The sequence below is a fragment of the Schistosoma haematobium genome, chromosome 3 (genome assembly GCF_000699445.3).
Source record: "Schistosoma haematobium chromosome 3, whole genome shotgun sequence".
In the NCBI taxonomy this organism is placed as follows: Eukaryota; Metazoa; Platyhelminthes; class Trematoda; order Strigeidida; family Schistosomatidae; genus Schistosoma; species Schistosoma haematobium.
Window position 1 is genome coordinate 44,940,313 of NC_067198.1, and position 18,905 is coordinate 44,959,217.

General features: G+C 36.7%; 1 protein-coding gene across 2 annotated transcripts; it reads left to right on the forward strand.

Annotated features, from left to right (window-relative positions):
* Positions 1–3,892: 3,892 nt before the first annotated feature.
* Positions 3,893–18,562, forward strand: TRMT1_1 (tRNA methyltransferase 1; the record flags this gene model as incomplete). Of its 2 annotated transcripts, none has more annotated exons than XM_051213952.1 (8): positions 3,893–4,151; positions 4,193–4,418; positions 5,442–5,634; positions 7,850–8,035; positions 8,904–9,168; positions 10,795–10,987; positions 13,447–13,878; positions 16,724–18,562. In XM_051213952.1, the coding sequence occupies 8 exons, from the start codon at positions 3,923–3,925 to the stop codon at positions 16,791–16,793; spliced, it is 1,794 nt and encodes a 597-aa protein (XP_051069975.1). In that variant the 3' UTR covers positions 16,794–18,562. The 2 variants fall into 2 exon arrangements, with proteins under 2 accessions (XP_051069975.1, XP_012792694.1); XM_012937240.3 differs by having other exon boundaries at positions 3,923–4,151; positions 4,193–4,433; positions 16,724–16,919.
* Between the last annotated feature and the right edge of the window lie 343 nt (positions 18,563–18,905).

An 18,905-nucleotide genomic window follows, 5' to 3' on the forward strand; every position in this document is an offset into this window, starting at 1 on the left:
AAATTGAATCACTGACGGTTACACTACTTATCCGATCGAAGGATACCAAACATTACCAACTCGGAAAGCTCGTGCAGACAAAGAGGACAGGAAGCTCAAACGTTCCAAAGTGAAAACATAAACTGCTTATGTATGAATAACGTAAGTTTGCTGAATAAAATGGATAAGCTGTGTGAACTCAGTAATGCTAATAATACTCGTTTGATAAGAGTATCCGAGACATTGATATCTCGAATTACGGACCGAGAGATAACAATGTCCGGGATGTCTTTGTTTTACAATGACAGAACAACAGGAATGGGGGATGGAGTAGCCCTGTAACTTTTATCTTGTCTGGCAGCACATCAAGTGTACACTCAGTAATTTATCAATTTTGATAGACGCATGTATACTAGAAGTGACAACTCCGCGAGACTCTAATTTAAGGACGGGCCAATCAGAAGCGTTTGAGCAATTTCAAGGTCACGGAGCCTAGTTCAACACCTGATGCTGACATACGATCGCTTTACAGCGGATTTTAGAGAAGAGGTTATTATTGAGAGGCTACAAGAGATGGGACTATTGATAAGTACTTGTACGTGCGAATGCGGTTATCAAATGACTGCAGCTAAGTGTTCAGAACACCGTGATGAGATTGTGTTTCGTTGTCCTTCATGTTGGAAGAAAAAGTCTGCTCGAACGGGGACTTTCTTCGCTTGATCGTGACTGACTTTAAGGCAGATCATGATAATAGTGGCAAATTGGATAATAAAGACACCAGTAACACTGGCTGCGGCGTTTGCAGATGTTACTGAAACTTCAGCAGTCCAGTGGTATGAGTACTACCGTGACATATGTGCAAGTAAAATGACACGTCTACGCCTATCATTCGGAGGAGTAGGATGCATTGTGGAGATAGATTAAACGGTAGTAAGAAAGCGAAAATACAATAGGGGACGTAGTATCAAGGAAGAATGGGTAAGTAGCATTTCCGTAAATATACTTGACAGGTACTTGGAATTTATGACCGATCAACACAAAAAGAATATTTTCAGAAAGTCAGAAACCGGCAAGCGAACACAATCATACCAATTATACAGGAATACGTACAGCCGGGCACAACAGTATATACGGATGATTGGCGAGGCTATAGGTGCCTACATAGACTTGGATATGTACATCATGTAGTAGTGCACAAGCGCCACTTCGTCGATCCTACTAATAATATTGAAGCTATGTGGTCGAGACTGAAGGATTTTTTAAGACCATACTACGACTCTAGAGGACGACTGTTATGGAGCCATATGGACGAGTTTTTATACCGCATGTATTATGATTTCAGGACTTCTGAACCTTTATCAAACCTTAACAAGTTTTTAAATCATGTAAAAGAAGACTATCCACTGTAATTCATTACTTTCTTATAATATATTTTCACTTTATACTGTCTTCTGATTGGCTAATAATTGTCAAGGTCATTTAAGATTCGTTCAAAGGTCGTCCCTAAATTAGAGTCTCGCCGACAACTCTACTGAAGCTCAGTTTTTCAACCTTGTTGAGGACCTGGGACTATTGGAGTATGTAGAGTTAGCAACTAGGTGGAGAAACAGTCATACACCGTCAACCTATTTCACATTCTATCCTCAACAGTCACTCGCAACATGTAGTCATAAAGACTCACGGTCTTCGACTGTTAAGGCTTGAAAAGTGCTACTGGGCAGAACACAAATCAACTTGTGGCGACAGCACATATAGGTAGTTTTATCAAGCAAGGAATCAATGCACTAAGGCAATAAGAGCGAGCAACGTACGGTATAAGATAAAGCTGAGGGAAGTGGCTTAAAATTTAACACTGTAGTGGTGCTGCACCGCAAGATCCCTGAAGCTGATAGTACACTTACTGAGAAGATTTACATTCGACAAGTAACAGAAGGAAATGGAAAACAGTGGTGAGAGCGGGAGGATGAATCAAGATGGTGTGGCTCGGCCTTGTAGACATGGTCACTCTTCATAACTTCTTTTCTTTTTGTGACAAATATATTACTATCTCCCCAGTTCAAATGTGTTCTTCAAAAATGCTAGACGTTATATTGCCGATGGTCACCATCAGACGAGTCGATGAAGACAGTGATTTGACTTCCACGTAAGACCTCATAGACTAGGTAGTCACGTCATGATAAATCTACAATTTAGGGGTTAGGGCTATTATTGTGGTAGCGAAGATAAATGTACTAATACCGAACTAGATCATAATTCGATTTTGTTGAGCTCAATTTTGAACACAAATTCAGTTTCTATTTTGTTTATTAGTTTTTGGTTTGGTAAAAATAAACCTTATTAACTTGAACATAAATTATATATATATATATGTATATATATATAATTAAAATAACCCATAGTGTCATTGAATAAGAAAAAGAAAATTCAGTGAAGCAAATTTTCTTTTCGACGAAATCATTTACTTAAGCTGTACATTCGTATATATAGTTATATGGAAAATGTATGTCTATAGAAGGATAGAACGGATTGTATCACAAAAATGGATTCGACAATAAATAACAGATGAGGTTACGTACTAATCAAGGGTAAGGAAGAACAAAATTTAAGGGTCGGATAATAGTCGTTTTTCTTCATATCTGTCAATTGGACTATTATCTGACCCTTAAATTTTGTTCTTTCTTACCCCTTGATTAGTACGTAACCTCATCTGTTATTTATTGTCGAATCCATTTTGTGATACAATCCATTCTATCCTTCTATAGACATACATTTTCCATATAACTATATATACGAATGTACAGCTTAAGTAAATGATTTCGTCGAAAAGAAAATTTTCTTCGCTGAATTCTCTTTTTCATATATATATATATATATATATATATATATATACGTACTGGTTTTTTCATCACAAATATTCGTGTTGTGGACATTATTTTGTCCCTTTCATTTTACAATAATATGTTGGTCATATGCCGCATATCAGACTAGGTCCAAATCCAAAGCCTGGAGGACATATGTAATTCGTCACCGACAGAGACAGACACTGTTATGAATACGAATGTCCGACTCCCAGAATTTGATCGTAGTCATCCCGAGTTGTGGTTTGTTCATCTATAACACTATTTCACGGGACACAATATTAGATTTGAGGAAATTCGCTATCGAGATTTATGCTCTGTCCTCCCTCCTTCAATTGGCAGAGAAGTCTGAAACTTAATTTTATTTCACCAACTCCAAAACCAAACATTATTTCCAGACAAGAAACAACGAACTGTCTATCTTTATCAGACGGTAAAAGAACCCAAAGTCTTTTCCAAAGAGAAACATTAGATGATAGTGACTTCTTGGGAGTCTTTTAAGAGAAAACCGATTCCCATAGTAACAAAGCTTCCAAATGATGCTCGACTGGCTTAACTAAGCATATTTCCAGTTTCATGTGGAAGAATCAGAGGCGACTTGATTACAGATTTTAAATTACTTAGTGATAAATTTGCATCTTATATGTCCATATTTCTCCTGTCTTTCAAATAAGAGGATTGATAAAGTTCATAAGATTAGAACAAATTACCTGTCAGCCGACGATTGACTTTCCCATCGAATGGGATTCATTACCTCAACACGTGATTGGAGCTCCATCTGTCAAGTGCTTCAGAAGATAATCTGACCAAATGAGAGAACACTTCTGCCATGACTAACACAGGCATTGTAGTCTCCTGTCCTCTCCATAATGAAACTGATTCTTAAGGACTCAGGATAGCATTTCACTATAATTTAATATTTTTATTTTAACCGTTAAATATACCTAGGTTACTACCTCTAGGCATTGGTGGTCTACTGCTATTATATACGGAAGCCGTTAAGAAAAATCGTTTTCTATCCCATTTGAGCCATTTTAAACTGAAGTCCTTGTAACGAAGTCTGATGTTGATGCGCTACTGCCCTGATGACCTTGGTACGCAAAGCAGTCGGTCTTTTTCAACGTATATCGTGCAGCGTGCGTATGGCTAGCACATCTTTTATTAAAGAAGGCTGTGCGGAAGTCATGCTTCCAGATGGCGTGTTTTACAACCCTGTACAAGAATTTAACAGAGACCTTACAATAGCTGTAGTAAATCAGTTTGGAAAGTTGCACAGAAGAGAAGCTATTCTGAAAATGAAGGACAAAATGAGTGGTATGATTCCTTTTGATGACCATTAAGCATCACTACGAAAGAAACTCCTATTTCTCCTTGTGGCCTAAAGATATTGGAGGCACTAGCAGCATCCGGAATTAGATCTGTTAGAATGGCTCTCGAAGTTTCAAATGTATCGAGTATTATTGCCAATGATCTTAGTCCAGAGGCTGTTGCTTTGATACAGAAGAATGTTGCTCACAATAATGTGGAGAATATTGTCAGTACAGTTTGCGGCGACGCTGTCGACCTTATGCATCAACGTCGGTTATTTGGCGAAAAGTTTGTTTTTTTCTAATGTGTTAATTCAGTTCACAAATAATCATCAGCTGAAGCATCTCCGTATGACTAAATTCGGAAGGTCATATGACAACTAGATTTATCAGTAATTTGTTTATATATCGGAATGTCGAACAATGTTTATTATCAGAATTAATTTTGAGCATCCACGGAAAGCTTATCTAAAATGTGGTCTTAATTAGTAAAAGCAAAAGCAGTAAATTTGGTTGTACGTTCAGTGGGGTATTTTTGGTAGTCTAGTTTCTAGTTGTATATCCCTGGATATTTCCCTTCAAAGGAGATTTTTATAGTCCACAATTATACAGGATTGTTACAGAAAACAGCGGAATCAACTTTAGTGTTTGGTAGTACCAAAAAGTTCCTTAGCTTGTCTTCTGTAGGTAGGATAAATAAAGGGGATATTTTGTCACTTATAGATTGCCGACACGTTTCTTACTCATCAACCGATTCCTTTCAAACTGTCGTTAGTGTTATTACTATTTCTTATCCCCATGACTTCAGTCGTGCCAAGTTTCGTCACTCTGATGTAGTGTTATAAATTAAGTTGATTGACACTGTCATATATTATATTACCACTGTCCGGTTGTGATTACAATTTATTTATTTTTCATGGATAACATGATTTTTGGGATGTATGAATCCGTAATTTAATTGTTGCCTCTCCCTAACGATTAAACCCATGCTACTAACACTTCACACCAGTAATCAAAGAGTTAGAATGCGTAAGAAAAACGGTCAAGATTAATTACCTGAGACTAATGAATGCTGAACGTAAAGTTTCGCGAGCCTTGACCAATATAAGTTTTCCAAATCCAGAATGCATATATGTACTTTGTCATAAAATTATATCCACTGTAACTCTACAAAGCAATCCAACTAATTAGGTAATGTTTATGTAATGGCCTTCAATTAGTGGTCTCATTGTTGAAAAGTCTGATTATGTCTCGTTTGTGTATTTCATGTGACCCAACTTTTTCTGACTACTGTTAGGTTTGATGTTGTTGATATCGACCCATTTGGAACAGCAAGTCCGTTTTTAAACACGGCCGTCCAGTGTTTACGGAGTGGTGGACTTCTCTGTGTCACTTCAACAGATTTGGCAGTGTTATGTGGGAGCACTCCTGGAACTTCGATGGGAAAATATGGTGGGATGGCTATTAAAACAGGCTCTACACATGAAGTTGTAAGTTCTGAATCCTTAGTCACAGTAAAATAATAACAAACTATGATCTAGTGAATCGCATGATGTCAAATTTTCTGAGTATCCCTAACTTTCACTTGAATTCATTTCTCGGTTACTGTTCTCAATGGCGTATGCAACGAGTGAAAAGTCACTTTCTAACGAATATTTCTGTTCTCTGATGGCTTTATGTTTTATTCCATTTCAAATATACTACAAGAAGGCTTATTTTAGCACAAAGCAGTGAGAGTATTTCCAGTTGTTTTTAGGAGTTATTTATTCAGAAAAATCCGGGACCTATACACGGTAAGGTCCTCAGAGTACATCCCAATAAACCCGACAGTCTCTTGTTGGCACAAGTGTATAAGTGCTCGGATTTGATTAAAGCTGTTTTCTATCATTGGTCTTATCAAACAGCAGTATCGATAATTTCGACTCACTAAGCCATAATGTATTATTTTCTAGAAAGGTCAGTATCACCGTTTGAGCCACACCTCAACATGCTCAAAAAACTGTTCGTTTAAATCGTGGACCTAAAGGTCTAACCCATAAGGCAGTGGATCATTGTGAGGAGATGCAGTCCCATGGCAACCAGTGACCAGCGATTGGTTCATACGCCATTTTTCCACTCAGGATACTGGAGCCCATGTGCACCATTCGTTTGGAATCAGGGCTTTCCAACTCCCCTAGGTGAACTCTCCGTGTCCACCAACCCAGCTAAAGCGCCGGACCTATTAGGTTCTTGCAATTATCACAGAGTGATCTATTGACTAGGTTTCGTTCACTAGGTGGCAGATGAATATAATTTTAATTCCCCAGCGAATAATTTGGTGATAGTCAACTCCAAATAATGTTTTAGTTGAGTAATTATGATGTGAAAATGTTGGGGAATAGTATTAAGACACCCAAAAATGTGAACTATATAGAATAAAAACCAACTGAAAATCCATTTATTAATGCCTGAAAATTACCATCCCGTTCACAGTTTTCTTTGTTTCTACTAAAAGAAAGCAATTTCCAGCAAATGTCGTCCCAGAAAATTCCACGTCGTGCATTATTTGCCGACGCTGGGACTGGTTGGAAAAAGTGAAAAGGTGGTCAGTGTATGATATAGTGTCGTGGTATGAAAGGAAGATGCAAAGAACTGGCTTCCGTTCGTCCTTGTCGACTTCCTGGCTGGAGTCCGAGAGATGGTGCAACACAGTGGCTAGAGACGTTATCAGATATGGCTCAGAATAGAAGCCAGTGGCAAACCTGCTGTAACCTTTAACTTCATAAAACGTGGTTGTAACTTCCTTAACTGGAAAAATTCTTTCTGGTTGTACCTTTCCGTTTCCCTCATTATTATTATTATCGTTTTTTCACTACCATACACTGATCTGTGGTCGTTATTGTTCTCTCTATTTTTTTCTCGTACGCACCTTACATTCTTTTTCTCTTCCCATTCTCACTGTTTTGTGGCGCATACTTATCTGGTGCTTCCTTGTACCAATATTTATGTTTAAATAAATAACCATAAGGACTTTTGGAATTTCGAGCTGTGACTTTAAAAAACTCTTATCAGTTGAAACCGGTTCCGAAATACTCAGTAACAGAATGATGTTTTATTTATTTCGAAGTAACACCGTACTCAGCTTTGAACTACGAACTTTGTGTGAAGAGTTGTGGTCCTCCTCTGTCGTACATATCGAGGTAGCTGCTGCCGAATTTAGACCAACAACTTACTACCTCACCTATGCGATATATGTAGTTGTTTTTCCAATAAATACGCAAACTGAGGTCATAAGACCACACGACTTAGGACGCATCAACGTTATGTCCTTCAAAGTACTTCCCTTTCTCGACAATACATATATCCCTCCTCCGTTTCCATTGTTTACGATTCCCCTAGAAATCTTTAGAAGTCAAATAAGTCCAACATATCTATACCTCACTTCGACATATTTAAATATCTAGGTTTCATAATGTGATGGAAGTTATGATGTCTTAATTTATTCGTGTTTTGCACATCATAAAACTCCTATTCCATTTCTTAGGATCTCCTTTTCTTAAAAGTCAGGATCTACGTCCATGAGTTTTATTCTAGAATTGCAGATGATTCAGGGTTTAACTTTTCCATTCTAAAACAAATTGTATCTCCATATTCATAAAACCAAGTTAAAAATGTCATTCATCATAATAACCATGTTTAGTAATTGATGTTGCTTTTTTGGTTTAGGGATTACGAATACTTTTAAATGCTATGCAGTTGGCTGCAAGTCAGCATGGTAAAGTTATTGAACCTTTGTTATCGTTGTCAGTGGATTTCTATATTCGTGTATTTGTACGTGTTTGGTCTAGTCCGATATCTGTAAAAGCTATTGCAGCTAAACATGGTATTTGTTATATTTGTCGTGGATGCTTAGTGAGTAATATTTCTACAACTATGAATATTCCGTTTCGTCCAAATCTTGTTTTATTATTAATAATAACTGTTTAGTAGTCTGGAATTGTAATTTTGTCCGTTGGATTATCGGAAATATCTCGGATAATCTATGATTTTAAGGTCAGTTGTGGATAGTCAGATATACGATAATGAAAGAAAAAAGAATGATGTTTCGACAAAGAAAATTTCCTTCTGGACGATGTCACTAAAGCTACATAGTCCTATTTATGGTTGTTTTTTACATATAAGGGTCTGTTATAAAAGAGCTTCCGCGTCATTAACAGAGGCATTAAAGGTGATCAGAATTTAAAGTTGGAGGATAATAAGAATAAAAATAACATATGGAAGCGAGATATGAGAGTCTGTTCATTTGATGGTTATCAGGAAGATAAAGTATATGAAGGAATACGTGCCTAAGATAATCTACAAAATAAGACTTGTAGAAAAAACGTGAAAGATAATTGTTAGAGTTTGTGTTACTCATTGTTAATACTAAGGATTGAACCTAATCACCCAATATCGAGACACGTAGTGTTGATTAAATCACTGACGGAGGGTGCGTAGATGCATACCGCTGAGGACAATATAGCCGTCCAGTGGCCCCTGATTCTCAATACCTGTTTGAATAAAGCTGATTTGTCAGGTAGACTATCCTAAAAGCAATTGCTTAATTTTGTTATCACAGTATTTGAAAGTTAGTCATTAATCTCCCTATCATTAACGGAAATAAAAAGGACAAGAACAATTGTTCAACTTGTGTAGTATAATTTTCAGTAAGTCAAATAATTTGTAGATATTTTCATCCGAACAACGTACTGTACTTTTGTTTACCTTTTATTGTTTTTAGGCCCATCATATACAACCTCTTGGAGAAGCAGTTAATACTAGTAAAGTAGTTGCTGCAGCTCTTGGCCCACCTATAGGACCTCAATGTGTAGAATGTGGTTCGAAATTTCATGTGTTTGGTCCTATTTGGATTGGACCTTTACATAGTCGTACATTCCTACATGAGTTTCTCTCGGATTTAGGCTACCCTCCCAAAAACATCGACAATGGTATATCAAGTTGTTTGAATGGTGAAAATCATTCATCTTCAACACAATTGGACATAAGTATGTCGGTATTGTGTTCGTTTTCCGTAGAAATTAGTGTTGTATCGCCAGTTTCGTCGAATGTTATTGGTTTTAGAGTGCTACAATTGGTTATTACGTACCAGGCGATGGCAAAGGGGAGGGATTTAGTTTGTTTTTTTCGAGGAAGTGAGATCAATCAAAGAGGCACCGAAGGTTTAAAGAGTGTCCAAAGATTGGTTTCGAGTGAACACAGTACCTAACCAGTGTAGCTGGGGCGAAGATCAAACGTAAAATCGAATGACTAAGGATTAAATGTTTAAGCCACCGACATTATATTCTTTTCTCTAGATTGGGATGACAGTATGAGTTGTTGCATCATAGAAAGGCGGAACGGTCCTTTAATCGTCCTTATTTTTAGTTAAGCTGACTAAATAGGCTAAAAAAATTTCGAAAGTTTTTCTTCAAAACGAGTCATGAAATGACAGTGGACTATTATTTAAACTGCTGATATACTGAAGAGTCTAATGTTTATTAAACAAATAAATTCGAAGTGTAAGTAAATCGCTAATATCTCAACAGGTATTTTTCGTAGCCGAGACACTAGACTTTTGGTAATTAAGCGATAAAAAGAAAATAATTTAGTCCGAATAATATTTTTGAGGATAATATCCAGTGTATCCTGTTTATTCCAGTTGTTGAATGTTTGTACTTAAACATGCACCGAAAACTTGTTAGTCGTGCTATTGCTGGTTCCAATGTCGTGATAATGCTGTATTACAATCTCCTACATGTGGGGTGTGACTAACTATTATATAAAGTTTCTTATGTTCTGTGCATATAACCGCTTATTATCATACAGCATACATTCATTAGAATAACTCTGTTGAATGGCGAATAATAAAGAACATGGGTAAATATAATTATCTGTTAATGATTAATAACCAGTCCGATTGTAAAGATTTGAACGGTTTCTCCTTAATTTTCTCTGGTTTAGTTCACAAAATGCATTTTTCTAGTGGTAATAATTATACTATGTGTTTATTATTGGTCTGAAAATATTAGCTTTATGGGGGGGATAGCAGTACTAGTTATGTAGAGTATTTTGATCTTTCTCATTTTAATAAATCGTATTAATAACGAAAGAGATCCATTCGGTCATTTTGGGAGGAATGAAGATAATTCAGTGGAAAGGATTTTCTTTACGACGACTTCACACACATCTACAACTACGAACATGGCTCAAACTAGCTGTCACTGATTTCACGGAGTGATGTCATCTTTTCAGTCGGTTATCTCTAGTTTTCTTCCAACTTTTACTTCAGCCAAAATTAAAGTTCAAAGTAGGAGGTGGTTTAATGATTTAATTGACTTTTTCACCAGGTACTTGGATATAAGCCACCATCCAAGTGTGAGGCCCAGTGATACTATCCGGTTGCCCAAACCAAAGTGGGGTTCAAACCTGGAATTTAGTGGTTGTAAGCCAAATCCCTTAACCACTAAGCTACCATGTAAGCAGGATTGATGAACATCTCTTTGCTCTACACTTGAAACCTACGTACTTTTCAAGAAATTTTACTACACTTGTTTGTTTGCGTGACATTTTCTTCAGTGATAATTATTCGTTGCCACTCTCTAATAACATTTTTTGATATTCTATCCATCCAGGTACTGGATCAAGTGAATCAAAAGTTGAGGTATCAACTCATAGTCTAACGAATAAAAATTACCGCACATTTAAACGTATCATCGGTATGGTTACTGTGGCGTATGAAGAACTTCCAGATGTTCCTTTATATTACATAATTGATCAATTAGCATCAGTTTTTGGTTGTACCATGCCTAAACAACCAGACTTATAGTAAGTGGGCTTTTTTTATTCATATTTTTTGTTTGATTAATTAAAGTTTCTTTAACAAGTAGTGTAGGTATGTGTTTAAAAAATGTTTTTCTTCTAGCTTTGAAGGATAATTCTAATGGTCTCATTTTTTCCGCTATTCACAATTGTATTGATTTCTAAGTTGGGATTAATATCATGTCTATCCAGCCCCTTCTGTTCATTGAATATAGCCTTAATTGGCCATAAATAAAACAGAATTCATTTTTAAAGCGCATTGAAAACATACCTAGTTAGTTATTTGGAGAATAACACTAAGAACATTTTGTTTATTAAGACATTAAATCTGTTGCAAAAAACTTGTAGAAGTTTATAGGTATTCGTACGATGTTACTCATTAATAGTTTAGTGGATAATTCTTTGATATGTCAGTTAGTCACAAGCAATATAAAACGTGACAGAAATACGCACCGTCTCAAGTTCTTAGCACTATATACAATTATCAAGATGAATACAGAAGTAGTGATAATAAGTAAAAATGATTAGATATAGAGAATAAAATTTAAGAGGATAGAATGAGATCACGAAATAAGATGTGCAAAGTGAATTTAAAACTCAAGATCTAAGAGCAGACAGTGAATTCATTTATGTCATAGTGACCAATTCTTAGTCATATCACACAGTATATCCAATTACCAATCACTATAATCCCACAGACTTCAACCTGACAGTCTGCCAACAATCAGTGACTTCATTAACCCATCCAATGTCCTTATTTGGCTACATGTAACCTTTCCCTAACTTACTACTATGTCGTTTTTAGAATTTAAAATGGTTGGTACCTAGTTCGAGTATAAGTGTCAGTCAGTCAGTCAGTAACAACGTAGAACTTTGTACGTACGTACATCAGTTCGAGTTGCCACACCACATTAGCACAGAGATGCAGTTGTCGATTCAAATCCCGCAGTGATAGAGGTAATAAGAGTATAAGCAGTAATCAGAAAAATTAGTGTTTGAAGATGTTATTTAAAGAGTATAATACAGTGAAATAAATTTGGGAAGAGAAAAAAAGAGACAAGGAGGAATAAGGGGATCAAAATTTGGGAAAACACAAAGAGTGTATGCACCTGCGCCATTGCAAACGATTTTGAGCCATGTCATTCAGGGTCTCTAACCATCGGTTGCTATCATCTCGCAGTCCCCAACCAGGTAGTCTACACCTACCAACATGACTCAGTCCACTTGTCAGTGACTTCATGGACTTGTGCCATGTTTTGGTCTGGCCACCCCTAGCTTTCTTCCAACCTACTCCTATATCACTGAACACGAGTATAAGTGTAGACATCAAACATTGAAATATGACTGCATCCTGCTAAATGAAAATCGGTCTGTACAACAGAATTAATCACTTAATTTTGACAACTGTTTGAAACACCACACTCCACATCCAATGTTCACTACACAACATCTATTCTCTTCTGTTCCATTCTACTTCAAAAGACAAATGCAATAATATACCGATTAATTCCAGTGATTACCAACTAAGCAGGGTATAACTTAAATGCTGAATAACAGTAAATTTACTAATACAATGAAATTCCGTAAACTAACTTCGTATTATATGAATCAGTACAAATGGGAATACACTGACGATCAAGGAACAGGTTTCATTTTAGTTTAGTGAATGAATCGTAAGATTGATTTCTTCTTAAATGCTATATTTAGTGATTTAGCATCTCCAACAGATTTCCACGAAGCCCGTAAAAGCCCTCAGGAAAAATTTTAAAGTCAATGAAAATTCTTTATTTTATGTATCCTGTAAAATTTACACGAAATGTGTTAATATAGCACAAGAAGAAGGGTTGGTCAATCTTCGCATCATTCAGAGAACAGTAACAAAGTGATATCACGTTGATCACAACACCTGGGTTTCTATTTTCTATAATTTTGATGTAATTAGCGATCTGACTCATCTACTAGTATACGCTACCCACGCTCAGTTAGAATTAAATGGAAAACAAAACGTCGCTAAAATTTATTACTAAATACTTACGACTTGTCCAAATGTCTAGGCAAATCAGAACTTCCGAGAGCGTTGGGATTCTATGATCAATTTAATTATTCACTGTCGCTCAATCTCACATCAACACGTGGATCGATTTGTAGTGCAACCTTAATTCGATGTCTACTTTTGAATACTCTCATTTTGCTAAGAATTAGTAAACACCTCTAGTGTCATCATGAATAAGTTGCAGTTTTATGTAGATTCTTACTTCAATCTCCATTATAATTCTGTTTTTCAAAGGACGAGTAATCGTGAATTAAATCATAGACATGAATAGATGAAAACTGCTATCACATAAGCATTGTACGTTTGTTACATAGTCGGATAGTCTACATCTCATTTTTAACTACCAGTTAGTATCTGTTACACAAATTATTTGAAACACTTAACTGATATCGTGACTTTTTCTGCTCATTAGTTCTTGTCTTCTGAATGCCAACTACCGTGTTTCTTGCTCGCATGCTGATAAAAATTCTCTGAAAACAGATGCTCCGCATTCATTTGTACTCGACTGTTTTCGATCTCATTGTGATAGAACTGGAACAAACTGTAAAAGAGAAAAACCTGACCTTGAATCAAATGATGATGATGAAGGAGATCCCGAAATAGAAGTAAACGCAATACCAAAGGTCAGTGTTCGAAGCAGAAGACGCTTCAGAAGAAAGAAGCATGCTGATGGTAACTTGAAAATCTCATCGAACATGGAAGAGACAAATATTGAATCGGATAGTAATGTTTCACATAGTCAAACAGTACGCATCAGCTTACGAACCAGACCAATTAATCCATCAGTATCTTTCACTCGTCATCCGCTTGCTGAACCTCCATCAAAAAATGATGGTCTAGTTAGGTAAGTGAAGTACCTTTTTAAAAATCTGTCGATATTGAATAGTTGCTAGTTTTGTATGAGGTAAACGTACACCACGGTAGATTGGAACAAGTAATTAAAAATGGACAAGTATTTCAAGTTTTGGGAACTGTATTAGTTGTAATTGGTACGAAATTGTAAAAACCGGATAACTTTTCAATGAAAGTGACTCTGAAATTATAAAATAATCGACTTGTCGAGTGCGAAACCTAAGTGAATAGAAATGAGATCTTTGATGAGCATCATTGTTTTAACCTATCCCAGCATTAGTCAACACTTAATTTCTGAGTTCTAGTCTTAGTGCAGATGGCAGTCACTCAGCCAAATTCAACGTGAGACCTAATGTGTGTTCAGATCGTTTCAAGTTGCCATACCCCATTAGCACACCAAGATTAAATTGTTAAGGCGAATCCCAGAGTAGTAGAGGTAGTGACAGTACTGGTGGTAATAGTATAGCAACTATCCTACAATCAGTTCCGATTATGGTTAATTTTGGTTAATTCGTTTTACTAACTTAACAAACAATGTTATTCGAATAGTAAAAATCCGTCTATTTCTTCGTACTGTTACGGTCACTAGACATGAAAGACTAGCTAAAATGTTGATTGCTTAAATATCCCTCATATTTATGTACTCGAATCCTATTATTAGATTTTCCTGTGCACTTATGCGATTTGACTATAAATTTGCTTATGTATTTGCTCATATATACATATATTCGCCTCTCTGCTTCAAATTCGCTTGATGCGCTTATAGCTTTGTAATCTGCGCTATCCGCAAATAAACTGTAGTTGCTGCTTCTCATTGCCTTCTGATTTCAAACTGTTAAGATTTATATTATAATGGTGATCGAGGTGATTGATTAACGAGGCAAAGCCACTACAATAGAAAGGATTAGGCACCGAAGATTACGATTCAAGAAAACCAAAATCAACGAAATACAAAGGTTATGAGAAATCCAGAAACTTAGGATTAGACAAAATGTAAACGACTTTTAACCATATAGTTCAAGATCTCTAATCATTAGCTATGATAATCTCGCAGATCCTAACGAAGTAGTTTACATCTAATAATATGACTCTGCTCACTTATCAATGACTTCTTCATAGACTGGTTCTTCATCTTGGCTTAGCTACCCTTAACTTTCTTCCAACCTACTCCTGCACCAGACAATATCGATCTTCTAGGTAAGCGGTGGATAGGCATACGTAACACACGCCCCAGGCTCCTCAGTTGAAGATTCGCTACTTCGTCTATCGATTTTTCATCTTTAACTCGTACCGTCTTCAACCCTGGTACTTACTTGTTGGTCGCGAAATGAACGAGCGATGCTTCAAAGACACCTATAATCGAATGCTAGTAACGTGCAAATATCCTCTATCGTTAATGACCGTTTTCCACACCCATAGAGTAGAAAGAAGTAGACTGCTGCGTAGTAGACTCGTCCTTTGGTTGGTAGACAAATGTTACACCTATGTCACAAGTTGGCAAAAGCCAGTTGAGCTTTCTAAATCCGTAACGAGATTTCGACAGACCCAAATAATTCACTGCCTGCCAATAATTCAAGCGCTGACCACCCAGTTTTGAAGTAACATTTTGAATTTGGAAGGAGAAAATCTCAATTTAAATATACCTGCGTTATTGCTTAAGGAGATCAGGAGACTCTGTATGTCTTCAAACATAATTATACGATCTGTATATTCTAGAACAACAACTGAATTTCCTGGTAGGGTATCAACCCATAAAGTCGGACGATCAGAGCGTTAATTTTAAGAGGATGTCTATGACGAATTTAGATAAAAATGAGGAAAGTGGAAATTTCTGACGAACACCACTTGAAGTTGAAAATTCTAATGACGGTTCGCAATAAGCTTTGGCTCGCCCAGCAGTTTACGAGTGGACAGCCTGTACAAAGTTGATGTACTTCCTTGGTACAACTTTCAATGACACAATCTCGCAGAGCCTAGCGATCAAACTAGTCAGAAGGTGGAACGAATGAATTAATGCTGAAAGCTAATAAGGTTGAAAACACTAAGAGGATGTATAAAGCAACTAGAAAATAGGGTCACATTCTCAAATATAAAATGGAAACAGTATTAGGTTGACGTCAAAATCAGACAAGAACCTGTGTATAGATTGGAGGCTTTATCTAATGGATAGTTAACACTTGTCTTGTTTGATTAAGTTAAAATTGAACCAATTTCGAAAACTTTTGTAGGGAAACTCATTTGCTAAGTATATGTTTGTGCACTCAAATATGAGCTAGTAATATTACTGGGTTTCTGTGATGTTTATATACAACAATGATTCCCCTGTACATTATTCCTCGGCTAATTCAAATCCCAAAAACAATACGTTCAGTTGTGCTCATCGACTTCCACCTCCCTTAAATTGAATTATTCTGGGAATTCTTAGATCACCAATTCGACTACTTTTAATTATCCTAAACTAAATTGCTGGCCTAGTGATTGGAAATCGATCTCTTGAATCACTAAGCCACCACTTCATAACTCTGTGAAACACCCTAAATTCAGAGTATAGATTTATTCCAAGACCGAAAGACTGGACTTTTAAAAGCTGTCCCCGTAAATTTTTACTGAAACTTACTCTTGTAGACATATTGAAAGCAAACTTCGGTTACTATCAATATATCTAGTCTCATTTGAAGAAGGTAAATTAGTAGACAAGTATAGAGACGACCAGGAAGTGTTTAACTGCATACAAAAATAAGTTACTTGTTCCAAATTGATAAAAAAAATCACCAGTTTTGTTTTAAAATATGATACTAAAAAGTACTTCATTCATTCCAACTTTTTTTTCTTGACAGATATCAGATAAATCCTGAAAAAAATTGGGGTCCAAAGTCGAGACCGAAAATGAAGAAAACATCACCTTGAATAACAACATGCTTAGTAATGTCAACAACGACTTTCACATAAATGCCTCACATATTATATTTTGTGAATGTATATATTTTCGAATACAGGCATATGAATAAATCCTTCAACTTGAATTTACCCCTTGTAAGTAGAAAGCTTAGAGCTCAGGACACATTCCAAGATTAAAAATATATATTGGAATTTCCGAATTACGAACCCTATATCAAATGAGGTAACAACCCCTACTAGCTGAGGTTGTAGAATTTCATGCATCGAGGTACCCTGTTTAAAATGCAGATGGAACTCAAACGTGATCATTCACTTGTTCCATCTTAGAGACTGCCTCTATTCCGAAGAAGCTAGAGATGATATCCATATGACTGTAAATACAGCAGTTATATCTGCCACCAACTTTAATCGGAAGGTTAAGAAAAACCATTGGGTTTCAAAAGCCCTAGTCGCACTAAGTTACCCGAAAACTGATTCTGACAGACTCGCAGAGAACTCAAACATAGGCCAGCATGGTGTTTACGCAATGGTGGTCAACGGGAGCGAGGGATAGAAAATGAACTATAAAGTGATAAAACTGAACAATTATTTCGACTCAGCAACGAACCAAATGTTAAAAGGTCAGCCGTCAGTGAGATCGATTAAGTATCCACCCTTCACCTGGTTTCAGGACATAGACATGCCGACGCTCGACTCTGTTGGCCGGGACGATTTCTGACAACTTATGTCATTGAAACGCGTACCAAAGAAGTACATAAATGTTGTGGCGATCCTTTACTAAAATGCCATTGGCCGAGTCAGAGCTTATGAAGAACTGTCAATATGAAGTGGCGTCTGTCAGGGTTGTTCACCATCTTCCAGCTTTATCCAACTTTGTCATTGATATTCTCCTAAGGAACTACACTCACCTAACTTTTCAAAGACTAATCTACCAAGAGGTACACTTATCGACATGGTCGTATTCAAAGTCACTAAGGGCCGAACCTTCTGATGACCTTAAAATACAAGCACGGTTTGAATGTTCCTCCCCTTTTAGATACAAAATATTGCTTCGGAAATAGTTTGTGTTGTGAACGGGGAAATAAGAAGCCCAGACAAACTACGAAAACTATTTTTGGGGACGTTATTTCATTTCATTCAAACCTTGTAAAACACATTCATTTTTGTCCCTATTTTATTCTACACAACATGAGCTTTCGTTCTATGTATCATTCACTGCCATAGCCTTTTTTGTTCCGAAAATATTGTAATTTAAACATACAATTTTGTATCTTATTTTCTACCCTAATTCCCAGTTTCGGACATAATTGTATTTCCCCAAATTATCGTACGTTGTGATCAGGATATTCACTTATTTATTCATGTACATTTTTGCACTAATCCGAATTCAGAGAATCCAGAGTTCAGTGTTCCAACTGTCTTGTCTTCTTTCACTTGCGTGCTTGCCAACCAATCAGGTTCTAGAATAGTTGTCTCTCTACCCCATCTCGAACTCACGCGTACTAGACTCAAGGTTAAGCCGCTCAGCCTAACGCGTCAAGGTCAAGTTAGACTAGACAGATCAAGGTCAAGTCATAACAAGTATCAACGGGGTAAAAGCGATTCAAGGTCATAACAGTTTGCACTACTGCCTAGATCAATCATAAGGAGTGAAGCACCTGACCACTTTATTTACCTTGAAAGTCTGCTCAGCCCTGATGGGTTGGTGTCTGACGAAACCTTGGGTTTTACCAGCTCCAGTTACCTCTGGTATAAGGCATTCGTTTGTCGACCGAACGGCAAGTATACCGAGTATAGCTTCATCGTTTATTACTCTAGGTTTGAGAAACGTGATTTATGGTAACAAGACATGAGTAGACTACAAGTTTTTGATTGTATCCTCGAAGCATTGCTCATGGATCATGAGAGTATAGAATAAACAGTCTCGAGGTAAGATGAAAAGTGGCGAATCCATTGAAGCCGTGGGTCTTTATTTACTGTGATTGAGACATGTATTATGCATGTCCAACCACCCCCTACCTGGTATAGGAGTAGGTTGAAGTAAAGATAGTGGCAACCAAGTCGAAAACATAACATCAGTCAATAAAGCCATCGACCGTCAGTCTAATATATGTCGGTAAA